At 44.1% G+C, this 14734-nt stretch overlaps 1 protein-coding gene across 2 annotated transcripts in view; it reads left to right on the top strand.

The window, feature by feature from the left end:
* The window catches only part of Vit (vitrin), a 110148-nt gene that overhangs the window by 58205 nt on the left and 37209 nt on the right, over nt 1-14734 (top strand). For both annotated transcript variants that reach the window (XM_047522679.1, XM_047522678.1), the window contains exons 6-7: nt 2510-2587; nt 9547-9738. In XM_047522679.1, the coding sequence (XP_047378635.1) occupies nt 2510-2587; nt 9547-9738 (270 nt within the window). The remainder of the gene's footprint in view (nt 1-2509; nt 2588-9546; nt 9739-14734) is intronic.

Here is a 14734-nt window from a genome sequence, read left to right as displayed (position 1 = left end):
TTTGGACAGTCCTAGGATTCTAAAGGCCAGTGATGACCCCCCAACTGCTTTTTTTTTTAAATTGTATTTATTTATTTGGGGAGGGTGCCAAGGTTTGAACTCAGGGGCACTCCACCACTGAGTCACACCCCCAGCCCTATTTTGTATTTTATTTAGAGACAGGGTCTCGCTGAGTTGCTTAGCGCTTCGCCATTGCTGAGGCTGGCTTTGAACTTCGAGATCCTCCTGCCTCAGCCTCCTGAGCCGCTGGGATTACAGGCATGCAGCTCAGCACCTGACCCCCTAATTTTTTTTTTTTTTTTTTGATCCACATTTCAGAAAACTCAGCTCAAGCTCCTTTTCCTTCTGAATAGAAACAGAGCCATCAGGTTTTAGTGTGAGAAGAATAGTGAATACAGAGAGATGATGTTTCTGATCACTTTCTGTTGATTAAAGTGTGGCCCACAGCCATAGGTAGGGCTCTCATGGGTTCTGAAATGATCCCGAATACTGTCTATTGGTAGCACACCTAGACACACGTGGAGGACTTGGAAATGCCACATTGTGTTCCTCAAAGGTGAGGTGAAGTGACTATAGCCAATAAGCCCAATGTTTTGCCTCATTTTACCTTTGAGTGGAATTTATAGGTTACACCAGAATAAGTTTTTGCATCTTTATAGATATATACATGATATATATATTTCCAATATATATTAAATATATTGTTTTAGTCAACTTTTTTTGTCTCTATGACCAAAAGACTTGACAAGAACAACATAGAGGAGGGAAAGTTTATTTGAGGCTCATGGTTTCAGAGGTCTCAGTCTATAGACGGCTGACTCCATAGCTCTGGACCCAAGGTGAGGCCAAACATCAAGGTAGAGGGACATGGTGGAAGAAAGCAGCTCAGGACACAGAAAGCAGTAATCAGAGAGAGCTCAGCTCACCAGGGACAAACTACAAACCTCAAAGGGATGCCCCCAGTGACCTACGTCCTCCAGTCACTCCCTACCTGCCTACGGTTATCACCAAGTTAATCCATAACAGAGGATTAATTCACCGATTGGGTTAAAGCTCTCATAACCCAATCATTTCACCTTCTCTGAAAATTCTTGCCTTGTCTCATACTTGAGCTTTTGGGGGACACCTCATCTAAACCATAACATTTTTTTTCCAAATATTTTACTTTCTTTCTTCCTTACAGCTTTGTGCAGTTAAGTAGTGGCCATATCATTACTTTTACATTTTCTAAATGTAAAAAGCAAGAGTCTTGGAAGTTGCCACAGCTTAATGAAAGGAAAACCAAGACAGAAGCCTAGAGCCTGGATTTTTTTCTTACTCCCAGGCCCAGGCACTTCCGGAGACCCTACCATCCCTTGTGCCAATGGCACGATTGGCACAATTCCGTCCCACCCAAAAGGCTCTTCGGGTGGCATTCCTTACCCTCCCTTCCACAAGCTTCATGCTCTAGCACTACTTTTTTTTTTTTTTTTTTTTTTTTTTTTTTTGGGTGCTGGGGATCGAACCCAGGGCCTTGTGCTTGCAAGGCAAGCAAGCTTCATGCTCTAAAAGTATTCCCCCGGTTGAGAGCCAGAATGCATGCATTATTCCAGGTAAATAACGGATCACAACTGATACCCCCACCCTGCCATGTGAACTCTCCCAGAGGTCTAGGCATCATCCTTCACTGGAGCCCTTACACCCCAGACACTGCCCGAGGCCCTGGGAATTCAACAGCTACCAACTCAGACAGATGATTTGCCTTGGGGGGGAGGGGGGCGGGTCACTGCATTCCATTGGCACTTTCAGTTTAATTGCAAAACAAAGCTCCCTCGGCATTTCAGGCCTCTCTTCGTGATCAGAAGACTTTTGCAGCAGCCGTCTTCTCGGGTAGTTTGCATCTTGCCACATTTGGTGCTACTTACCGGGTCCAATCCCCTGATCTCTTTTAGTTGTTATGCTTCCGTTGTTTCCTGGGTAGATGGTACCATCCACACGCTTGCTTGGCATCTGAAGTCTCTCCCAGGGTAGCAACACGTGGTTATTTTCAAGGCTGATCTATATTACCTACTTTCAGTTTACTGCCATGACGTATAAATGGATTGGTGGGGTCTGAGTGTGAGAGGTAGCACCCACATATAGCCTGTCGGGGACCTGACAGCCTTGGAACCTGGGAGGAGAGTACATGCAGCATTTCATGTCCATCTGCTGTCATAATTAAATATTCAAAGCTGTATGCATGAAACCTTAACTTGTAGGTCACATCTTCATGTGTGAAATAAGGATTGCTAATGCTAAATGACTGAGTCATGGAGATTTTATTGCTTCTGTTCTAATATTAATAAAACACAGGACATACAAGAAAACAAAATGCCACTTGGCTTTCTTATTGTAATCAACCACTCAGTACAAAAGAGACTGATTTCACTGAACTCGAGATAAACCGGAAGGGGGGAATGAACTTATCAGTATAGAACCATCTAAAATCTCCAGCTCTAGAAATAAAGCTTTTTTTTCTTCTTTTTTGCAGAAAGTAAACCCCAAAAGGGTGTAACCTACCCATCAACTCTTACATATTCATCATCCAAAAGCCCAGATGCCAAAGCAGGCAAGTGTTCACTTGTGATTTAATCTAAACTTTCTGAGTTCATAAACATGCAATATTGTGTTTTAGGAGATGGTGTCGAAATTAACATTTTAACTGGTCATGCCACACTGACTCTGGTGATATTTTACCCGATGCCAGGAGCATGGCACAGAAATCAATGGGATCAGACATCTGGAACTAAGGAGTGAAGGCTTAATTTTTGTTTTCACAATTCGAGATTGTCCCTGTATTTGTGTCATTTTCATTTGGAGTGACTGCTGCCTTGAATTTCACTGCATTGCTACTTTAGAAGATGACATGACATTCTGTCTGGAAATGTTCCCTGGCAACTAAAAGGAAAAGAGCCAGATTTACTTAGTATGAAATGAAGGGAGGAAGCAAAGAGAATGAGGTGGCTTCTGTGATAAGAGCGAGCAGCTAATCTCAACAACCCAGGCCAAAATACATTGTCTGCAGGACTGTGCCCACCCGGCTTCCATGTGAACCACAAGAGAGGGACCTCAGGCCAAGAATTCCTCTGTCTGTGTTTCAGTGTTTAAATGAGAACGCATGTGCATGCTTGTGTCCGGGGAGCTGCTGTCTGGTGGGATTTGGTGTCTGCACCCGGCAGTTTGCAGGGTGAGCTGATGTAGTTGAGATTCTATTCATGGATGTGGGGTGAACAGGTTTAAGAATGGCAATAGCATCTACTGAGCATTCACTGTATGCCAGGCACTGCTCCAAGACCTTTACTTGATCATTACCTTTAATCACCCCAGACTACCATCTGCATGTACTATTCTTAGCCCTAATGCACAGTTTGAGAAAAATGCAACACAGAGATGTTAAGTAACCTCCTTCTGCCAACAGTTAGAAAGTAGCAGAGTTGAGAGTTCAATCTAGACAGTCTGGCTCCAGAAATTCCTCCCTGGATCACTATCCTAGACTTTCTTATTTTACTAATGGTGAATACAGAGACTCCCAATTTGACCAGCTTTGACATACAAATAGGAATTTGTTGTTTTCCCAGTTAGTGCCTCATCCATATCTTTAGTGACTTTTTAATCAGTGGTGATCTAGATGTATTTATTTACAAGAATACAGCTGTTCTCCACCCCAAACTACAAGCTGCCAGTCTCACGGACCACTTATGGGATATCACCTGTCCTTTTGGGGTGTGGACACAGGAAAGAGGAATAGGTGACAGAGACATCCTTAAGAGATGTGACTCTGTTGTCTCTCCTAGCCCAGACACTGCTGCTCACATAGTGATTTCTGAGTAGGTGAAGTGTGTGGTAACTGGGGAAAGGGGCAGTGTTCCGTCTGTCCTAGACCTTCTCACCGGGCCCCCACCCCTGGCCATCCATTCTTGCACACAGCAGCCCCTGGGAAGCCCCTGCACACTAGAACTGTGGGCTTCTCTTTGGTCCTCTTTGGGGTCTGAGAAGGGTGGGTTAGAGTGAGGTCACCTTCCTCTCCTTCACCTTTAAGGGCTGCTGGCCTGGGACACTCCAGGTGCCCTTCTCCCCTTCTCAGAGATCCTAGGACAGGGTGAGTTCCCATGTTCAAGTAAGCCCCTAACTTCAGGGACCACGGGTCAAGCACCTCCTCATTTTATCCTGAAGGGCAGAGACTTCTAGACCCCCAGAATACTCCCCTAAAGGCCTGCCCGTTCTGCTCCTGCAGCGCACAAGCTGGGTCTGTGGCTGCTCTGTCTCAGGGAGATGGCCCAAAGTGAGATGCCCGTCTCCAGTCCCTGCAGGCCCCTGCGCCTTGATGAGTGACTCTTGCAGCACCTTCTTCTGACTTGGGGAGGACAAAGCATGCAGGAAGGGAAGGACTGTCCTCTTGCCCTGAATACTGCACACCCACAACCTGACTACTGGCCCCTCCCATCTTCTGGTCCTTTCCTTTTGCTCACTGGCCTAGAGAGAGGAGGGTTGGTGAATACACAGATTCTACTGGAATGGCCCAGTGTGGGGGAAGTTCAGTGACACGTCTTCTCATTTAGGAAGGGATCATCGGGCCCTTCTGGCTCAATTCTAAGCAATGGGAAGGATCTCACACAACCTCTGTGACTACAGCTATCAACCGAGAGCTTCCTCTGGTGCCACCTGTGGTGCAGTAACCCTGAGACAGAGTACCAGTGTCTTCCCCTTCTTCAGACAAGGAAGATGACCCTTGGGGAGGTTCAGTGACTTGCCCAGGGGCATTGTCCTAACTGGCCCATGCTCCGATTGTATCACCTAGTAGCAGGTAAAATTGTGGGGAGAGATGGAGGTGAGAGGAACTGTAGCCAAGGGGTGTCTGATATTATAGAACACATTTGGTTTCTATGTCCATAGCAGAGATCATTTCCAAAGCTTTTCTATCTACCCCAGAACCATGACCAAGCTTAGCACCATCCACTCCCAGCAAGTGCTTGTTTGCTGTCTGTCATTGACCTCCAGGAGAGGTGTAGGTGGGCCAGGGCACTCACTCTGTAGATTCACAAACTAGCAAAAGCCACAGTTAAAACAGGCATTGCTTTGTCACCTGTCCCTTTACCAAACCATCTCAACTTTCTGTAACAGTGTCACCAAGTATTACTATCAGCTCCTTATTACTAGATCACCAGTCTGAAGAATTTCCATTCATTCATTCATTCATTCATTCACACAGTAAGCACATACTGAACACCTGCAGTGTGCTAGACCCTGAGCTGATGATAAGCGTTTCAACATAAAAGAGAGGCTTGGGGTCTTACCGAGCTTCAAGATAGAGGAACCTCAGTCTTTAAAAATCTCACACCCACCATGGACTGGGTTTGTACCAATTTCAATAAAAAATTCCAGTAGAACCACAAAAGAGTGGCCCTTGTGTTGCTACTTTGCCTTAAATGATTAAATTCCTTTAGAAACTGGCTGAAGCAGAAGGGATGGAGACCATTCAGGACTCAGCATGCCCACATAAAATGCTTCCTCATCTCTCCAAGAATGTGAGTTAACAGGTAAATCAGGTTAGGACGACCCCCAAAAGCATAACAACCTTCTTCTGTGGAAAATTATCTCACTTGAAAAATAGAAGGCATCTTGATTTGCCTGGTGCAGCTCATGCTGAGGACAGACAGTACCTGAGATTTAAATGCTGTTCCCCCAGGCAGTTAGCAAGCATCAGGCGGGCAACTGTTATTTGGCTAGAGCCTCCATTTACTCTGAGCTAAATAAAATCAGGTGAGTGTTCATTTGTAGAAATTTACAAAAAAGGAAAAATGAAAAGCACATTCCTGGTAACACAGCAAGAAAAGGGAAAGTAAATCTTGATTTGAAGCTGCTGAGCAAGACAGCCAGAAAACACCCACTCCAGCCAGCTCCTCTGGCCATGTGCTAAGACCCTCACCTGGAAAAATTCCAAACTGAAACTTATTGTGGTAAGTCAGACTTTCCAGGAACCTCTGCCCTCACTGCCCAAATCCACCCACCAAGCCCACTCCTCATCCTCTAGTAGAAGACAATGGTTTTGGGAGATCTCAGAAGGCTCCTGGTCACCTTTAATAGGAACCACATCTAGGAATTCTGAAGCTACTCCAGACTTGCCTCTCACTTTATCCCCCTTCTATGGAAAAAATGACACAGGGAAGCAAGGACTTGGAATCAAACACATGGGAGTCCAGATCTTGGCTCTGCTACCTATGTATCCATGTGAAGCTTCAATCCATTTCTGAAACTCTTGGAAAACTTGTTTCCTATCTCAAAAATAGGAATACTTAAATCAACTTCCTGGATTATGATAAATATTAAATGTGTATGTCTGTGTAAAAGAGGACTTTGAAGTGTGGCACATGGTGGATGCTCAATGAATATTACATTTCCAGCCCTCATATAGAACCCTGAGGCATGGAATGAGTGGGAAGAACCAAATCCTCCCCAGCACTCTTACCTCCAGACATTGCTACTAAACCAGCTTCCGGCTTCAGGCTTCTGACTTCCGTCTCCTTCACTTCACCTCACATTTGACACACAGTAAGAACACTGTTCTCCACCAGCAGAGGGGGAGGCTTAGCATGAGGATAAATGTCAGCTATTACCACTTATTGAATGTCCACCATGTGTCAAGCATGGTGTGTACACGCCCCCTGTGGACTTGACCTCTCGTTATGACAACAACCTCACTAGGTAGGTATGACCATCACCATGGTACAGCAAAAGGAGCCAGGTTCAGAAAGCTCTAGTGGCGGGCTGGTGGGTGAAGCCTGGGCCTGGCTGTGGTTCCCAAGTCAGAATTCCAAAGCCCACCTCAGATTCAGTGAATTGACCTCTCTGAGCAGCATCCTGAAGTCTACCTTCATAACGCCTCCACTGTGACTCTGCTGAGGATCCAGGTGTAAGGGCTCTCTGGGGCTATTCTTGATTGTGTCCAAAAGAATAGAATACTAAGAGTATAAAGGAAATTTTGGAAAGCTTTCCCATGAAAATCTTTGAAGAGAGACCAAGCTTCCATGTATCTGAGAATATATGAAAAAAAAAACAAAAACAAAACTATTTTATGGGTTTTACTTCAAATTGCTCAAAAAGAATCTGGTTCCATGAAAATTCCCTTTGGACCAGATTAAGCACTGTGTTCATAAGGCTGGGGCAGGGAAAGCGACTTTCTCTGTCTCCCTCTTAAAGCCAGTTCAGATCTGTGAAGGAGAGCAGGCAGAAAAAGCCCACGGAAGACCAGAGAGTTGGCCATGTTGGCTGAATTTACAAAGTATTTGATAGCACCTGCATCCTAAGCACAGCAATGACTGTCCCCAGGATATTTAACCTCTCTCTAGCAAAGCATTATGAGCAAACCAATAAGGATGAGGTAGTCTCAAGCCTTGAAATTAGCCAACAGTGTGCAAAAAAGATAATTCAGGTTTTCAAAATGCATTAAGTTTTAAAACGTTCACTATTTGCTAGTTGAAGTTTTATTTTTAGTATATTGTAGATTAATTAATAGTTTTCAAGTAAAATGTACCACCAGCTTATTTATATATTTCTCTTCAAATTAAATCTTATGTCCTATTTCCTAAAGTGTATAAGTACTTCTGTTATATGGCTTTTCCCTGGATGAAGAAGGTGAAACCTGGGCCAGCATCTCTCTAAAGAGGCATCAATGCCTGTTAGCATTTGCCTGAGGGTAAGACAGAGGAGTATTCTGGAGAAAATAAACACTTCCCTGGACTTGTTCTGGAAGCTCAGACCCTTTAAGGTAATGGAAATGTCATAAATCAGGCAGGTTTGATCCTGCTTGAGGATGGTCTGAAGACTGGAAGACAGGCTGAACCCCTAAGACGGCCTCCAAACCTTCAGTGATTTGTCTGGCATAGTTTACAGGTGGATTTAAAGGTGACCGACCGTTAGCAACCATCAGAGTAAATGAGGGATTTGCTTCCGGCCTTGACTGGCTAATGCCTGCCAGAGTGGACTGAATGGCTGAATTCCAGGTTCACTCTTTGCTGACCTGGCCTCCCCAGTCAGGGCTGTGATTTCCATAGAAGTTGATAGTGTCAGGGTGGAGAAATGAGCAGGTGCCAGTGACAGGCAGTGGATCTGAACACCCACCACACGTTTGTCTACAGGACCATGGTTCTGATGCTACCTTCCCAGAATGCTGTGCATTATACAGTGCTGAACAGCATTGAAGAGAGAGTGGATAGTCCCCACGAAGAGAAAGGCACCCTCTTGTCTCAGACGCAACCCCCCACCTTTGGCCTGCTGTTCCATGCACCAGAAACTAAGCAGAGTGAAGGCCAGAGTCAGGATGTGGTGGCAGGATGCTTTCCACTCCCCCAAAGACCCTCATCCCAACCACTGGAACCTGTGAATATTTCTTCATACATTGTAATGTGATTAAGGATCTTAAGATGTGGAAATTGTTCTGGAATACCTAGGTGGGCCCTAAAGGTAATCACATGCATACTCGTCAAAGGGAGGCAGAGGGAGATAATTCCACATCCATAGAGGAGAAGATCATGTGAAGATGAGGACAAGAAATAAGTGAGACTGCTAGGCTTGAAGATGACCATAAGCCATGAAAGGCCAGCCACCAGGAGAAGTAGGACAAAGCAAGAAACACATTGTATCCTAGACCCTCCCTGAGACATGGAAGAAGCCTTGAATTTGGCCTACTGATACTGATTTTGGCCTTTTGGCTTCCAGAACTGTGAGATGTTTTGTTGCAAGTTTGGGATGTCCTAAGACACTAGAGACAGAGGAATAGAAGCTAGCATACCCCACTGGGACCCACCAGCACCCACAGCTGTACCAGGACTGGGGTGCTAATGACTTGCAGGGCATTTCCTATTAGCACAGACTCCAGGTTTTCAAAATAGTCTCCAATACTCAACGGGTAGCCACTTGTCCTCTTGCCCTGAAACTTCAGAGATCTTCTCAGGGCAACCAGATCACTAACAAATTGAGACTTGCTTTGAAAGAAGATATGTATGGCAGAGCTTCAAATTGTGGAAGCATTCCAAGTTATCATACGTGGATGAAGAGCACTGTTTAGAAGATGGATCTAGATGATCCTTCGCCATGTCGTCAGTTCATTGCTGCTTTTTATAGATCAGGAAACTGAGGTCCAGAGGAGTTAGTTAACTGGTAATGAACCAAGTTAAACCAGAATAGCTAGAATGCATTCTCTAGGAGTAAGTCATAGAGTACAGGAATCCTGTTCGTGGTGCCTGGAGAATTAATTTGGCAACTAATCATGTTCTGCCTTGTCTATGTTGCTGTAGTGTTTAACTGTCAGTTAAGTATATTGTTGTTATTTGGTCTTTGGTTTGTTGGTTGGCTTATTACTCTGAGAGTGAACATTCCTTTAAGCAGGAATTGTTTGTCTGGATTTCCCTCTACGGTAGCCAGTGCAGGTCTCTGCTCATAGCGAGTGCTCAGTGAACATTTATTTGATTTCTAGTCCTCCAAGAGCCTACAGACTCTCACAGGCCCTGGTATAATTCCATTTTCTTACAGGTGAGACCACAAAAGCCTATCCAAGGCCATCTGCTCCAGGGACAACTGCACAGCCGGTCACCCTGATGCAGGTTCTGGCTATGCCAGCAGCTGAGGTCAACCATGCCACCTTGCCAAAGCCATTCCCATTTGTAGCCTCTGCCACCAGCAGCCCCAGACCTCAGCCCTTGGGCCACAGGAGCTGGGAGATGGGTGAGTAGGTGAACCATGTATTGCTGTGTACTAGAAGAGTAGGATTTGGGGTCTTTGGAGTAACGGCTCTGTCTGAATATTAATATGTAGTGCCCAGTCCCCACCTTTTCAGCCAGGTGAGTGGGGGACATCTGAGGCCTGCAGCAGGGGTTGGCATGTGGTTCTGTCTTCCCAGGATCAAAATAGGACCACTTTCACAGTACTTTCAAAGGTAGGATGCTACATCAAACTGTCCTATTGCAGAAACCCTCATTTCTCCAAAAGCTCTTTTGAAGGGATCCTAGGTTTCTATGTAACTATTATTGGGTTTTTGGTGTGATTTGGTTTGGTTTGGTTTGGCTCAGAGATGCATTACATCTCCAGCACCCACCCACCCCCCCTTTTTTAAAAAATTTTGATACGGGGTCTCACTAAGTTGCTGAGGCTAGCCTCAAATTTGCCATCTTCCTGATTCAGTCTCTCCAGTTGCTGAGATTACAGGCATGCACTACTGTACCTGGCTGTTATTTTGGCATTTTTAAGAGGTAAATGGTTTATAACTGAAAGTCTTCAAGTATTAAAAAAAAAAAAAAACCTTTAGGAAGAGTCATATAGTTGAAAATTTTATCCCTTTCCTAATTTCTTTTTGTCTGACCACTTTTATTCATTGCCTAAATAGTATTTTAGATTTTATCAAAGAACAATTTATGGAATTAATCTCAGCATCACATCGACAGGGCCTTAAGACACATCTCATAATCCAATCTCGAGTTTCTACACAGGCTTCCATTTGCACCATCCTGAGCTAATAAGTACCTATCTCATCTCAAAGAGTTTCTGGCAAGGGAGGATGGGAAATTCCACAGCTGGAGGACCACTATTGTCCTGAATTTTTTTTCTGAATATTTCCCATCAATGCCACTTTTTCCTTCTGGGAGGGAATCCCCAGGACTTGTTATTTTCAACTTCACCTCTCGCTTTCAATCATGACTGCCAGGTAGCCAGGCTCTGCCCCTTCCCTGGCAGAGCCCGCTGTCTATCCATCTTTTTATTTAACACAAGGTGAATCAACACTTTCAAAGTGCTGGGCACTTTTCCAAACAACTTACAAATAGTGACCTATCGAATCCTTCATAGCCACCTATGAAGTAGACATATTACTTCGTATTTGAATAATCCATTGTATTAATGAGGAAACTGAGGGATAGGGTGGTTAGGAAACTGGCCTTAGGTCACACCACAAAGAATAGCAGACCAGGAACTCAAACTCCAGCAGCCTGGGTCCCCTCTGATTCCCCTTGCTGGAGAGAGGCATCACTGCCATTGACAAACAACCCAGGTCCAGGACAGGACAGGGCATCAAGATTAGGGAGTGCTAGATCTGCCCAACTTCTGCAAAGTGGAGGATGCACATCGTCCATACATTCCGTGGGTGAGGCATGCTGTATACATTATTTTAGTCTTCTCAACAACTCTCTGAAATAAGGATTATCATTATGATTATATTTTATAGATGACTCATGGAAAAAGCTGTAATATAAAGTTTCCAAATCAGAATATCATAAAAATAATTTTTGCAGTTTTGAAGTATATCAGACAACACCTACCCACTATCCTGTTCTTGTTTAATTGAGGCAATGAAAGCAAAGGAGAAATAGTTGGGAAGTCTGCTGGGTGACCCAGAGCTAACAGAGGTCCCATGACCAGTTTTCTTTTTCATAATTTCAGTCTCTTGACATTAGATTTCTTGATGCTTTCAAAAATATCTGAGTATCTGAATAAGTTGTTTGCTCCTCTGCCTCCTAGAGGAGGTCGATCCTTACATAACACATATAATTAAACATGTGGCATATTTACTTGGCAACCCTGGAAGCAAGTTGGGCCGGGATTGTGGAAAATCTCAAGAAACGCGAAGAAGTGGCTCCCAGCCTGGCAAAGCTTCATTATTCCTGGCTTGGGACAGGAGCATTGGACCACAGCCTCCCAGTCCATCAGTGTTCTTCGTCCTTGTCCAGCACCCGCTTCCATGCTGACCACACACTGCCAAAAGAAACCTCAGGGCGAGCGCATGTGCCGCACGCACCATGAGCTCAAGACCAGACAGAGCCAGGCCGGGGGGGGGGGGGAGGGGGGGCTTTTTAAAAATTGTACTGCCCCCTCAAAGGTGTTCTGGAGGCATGAAAAGAAGGAAAAAATGGGTGTTGAATGGGTGTTTTCAATGACAGCTTTATTGAGATACTTTTCTCATGCCATACAATTCACCCATTTTAAGAGTATATTTTTCATAGAGTTGTGTAACCATCACTACAGTCAACTCTAGAACATTCTTATCATCCCCAAAAGAAACCCCACACCCATGAACAGTCACTCACCATTTCCCCTAACCCATCCCCCCTCCCGGCCCCAGGTAACTACCACTCTGCTTTCATGAATGTATGGCAATTCATATTTGCTGTGATATTTGAGCCCAACTACATCAAATATTTAGTACTTAGATAACTCATTTTTTTGCTTCAAAAGAGCTGAAAATATTCTCCCAATGATAAGAAAGCTCCTCAAACTGCTGATAGTGAGTTGCTGTTATTGTATCTATTAAGGAATTTTTTTTTCTTATATATGTGTCTATAGTCAAAAGATGCTAAAAGTGGTTGTGGATGGGGTGTTCAAACAATTCTGTGTTTATTTATTCATTTAATAAATATTTATTCAGCCAGGCATGGTGACACATGACTAATCTCAGAGACTCAAGAGACTGAGGCAGGAGGGTCACAAGTTCCAGGCCAGCCTCAGCAACTTAGCAAGATACTGTCTCAAAATGTTTAAAAACATAAAAAGAGCTGGGTCATAGCTCAGTAATAGAATGCCCCTGGATTTAATCCTAGTATCTCAAAAAAAAAAAAAGAAAAGGGAAATATTCGTTGCATGTTTGTTCTAGGACCTTGGGCACATCCCACTAAGATATTTGCAGAAGGTCACGTCAGCTTAGGACACCTGACAAGTGTGTAGCTAGAACAGGAGCTACCTGAATTTGAGATCTGTGAGTCATCTTTGCCCTACAATGAGGTCAAAAGCAGCCACTCATACTGGACGTATAAACTTGGAAGGAGGCAATTGGAGAGTAGAAACTTGGAAGGAGGACAGACAGGGCCCCCCCTAATCCATGAAGAGAAGTTGAGGCAAATGGAACATCACACACACACAGTGAGACTGAGACTCAGAAAGTCCAAGGTCATATGTTTTCTCTCCTATATGGAAGCTAGAGAGAAAAAAAGGAAAAACGTTTGGGGGCATCTCATGAAAATAGGAGGAAGGCAGTAGAGGAAAGGCAGGGGATGGTGGGCAGGGAGGAGGAGAGGGGAAGGGGGGGACATGAAATTGACCAAATAATGTTATATACATGCACAGATACATCACAATGAATCCCACTATTATGTATAATTATAATGCACCAATTTTTTAAAAAAAATTTAAAGGTGAGGTGGACACATTGTAGCCATTTCGCTGACCCAAGAATGTGCAAACCAAACAAGACAGAAAGAGTAAGGGAGCCAAGAGCCAGGTGACAGAGACTTCTCACAGGGGCAGAATTGAGGCTGTTCCTCCTGGGAGAGGTCAAGGGTGGTACTGCTCTCCCTGGGAGCCAAACAGCCTCGATGCAGCACCAGAGCCAGAGGGAGCAGCCTAAAGAGCAGATTCAAAGATATGTTTAGAAAAGAGTTCTGGGAAAGATGGAAAGTCCCTCCAGGCCCAGGCGTAGGGTCAGGTGAACACATCACAAGCTTGGAAGGTGGAGTGGCAGCACCCAGTACTGTTTTCCCATTTCAAGGTTGTCTCTGCTGATCTAACTGGTTTATCCCAATCACCAATAAACCAGAAAGGGGGGAAGAGTGCCGCCTAGTGGCCAGGCGCGGCAATGGCGTGACCCTTTGCTCCACCCTCTGGACAAGGGCAACCAAGAAGGGCAAACCATGGAAGTTGGGACAGGGAGAGCAGTATCTGTCATTACCTATTCCTTCCACAGGTTATTTCCCTTCTCACCTACATTTCTCTCACCCGTGAAATTTATTTTTCTCAAGGTGTCTGGGGAACATTTTCTTAAAATCCAGTCTTACAAAGAGTAAGAAAAAACAAGCATTCCAAAAGAAAAATAGGGAAAGGTCATGGCCGGGCAAACTACAGTAAAACTGCAAATGGCTCCTAAATGTATTTTTTAAAAGATGCTCAGCCTTCACCAAGAACCAAACAAATGCAAATTAAACAACCAAATGCCATTTCCCCTCAATTTGCACTACAAACTGATAATACACAGCTTGCGCCAGAATGTGGAGAAATGACCCAGGATTCACACTTCCAAAATATGTCCTAAGGTAATTATTAACCAGGGGTGAAAAGAAGCAGGGACACAGATGTTGTTCATAATAGAAAAATAAATGGAGATGATTTAATTATCCATCATTAGAAGATTGGTTAAAGTCACCACACAGCTGTGAAAACGTTGCTGCAAATGTGCACATACTGAGACTGCTCTACCACAGACTGTTCAGACAAAGAAGCAGGCTATAGGCAACATGGGGTCCCTATCCCGTTCTTATAAATATATGTTGGAGGGCTGAGGTTGTGGCTCAGTGACAGAGCGCTTGCCTAGCATGTGAGGCACTGGGTTCGATTCTCAGCACCACATATAAATAAAATAAATGTCCATCAACAACTAAGAAAAATATTTTTTTAAATGTATGTTGGAGGTGAGAATATAGGCAGAAAAAAAGGGATACAACTCTACATACCAGAATTATACTCCAGTCAGAAACTGCTGGAGAGGGAATAAAAGATGATTTCTTACTAGGCATAGTACATAATTTTTTACAGCAACCCTTGTTACCTTTATGATTAGAAAACAAAACTACTTTGATTTCATGTCAAATAATTGGAACAAAAACAAACAAAAAAAGTGTCAAAATCTGAGGGTAGATCCAGTTCTAAGAGAAATTTTTTCATGACCTCTTCTGTCCTTCTGTCT

Source organism: Sciurus carolinensis, chromosome 13 (assembly GCF_902686445.1).
Source record: "Sciurus carolinensis chromosome 13, mSciCar1.2, whole genome shotgun sequence".
NCBI lineage: Eukaryota > Metazoa > Chordata > Mammalia > Rodentia > Sciuridae > Sciurus > Sciurus carolinensis.
Note: the sequence above shows the minus strand (reverse complement) of the source record. Positions and strands in the feature narration are given on the sequence as shown.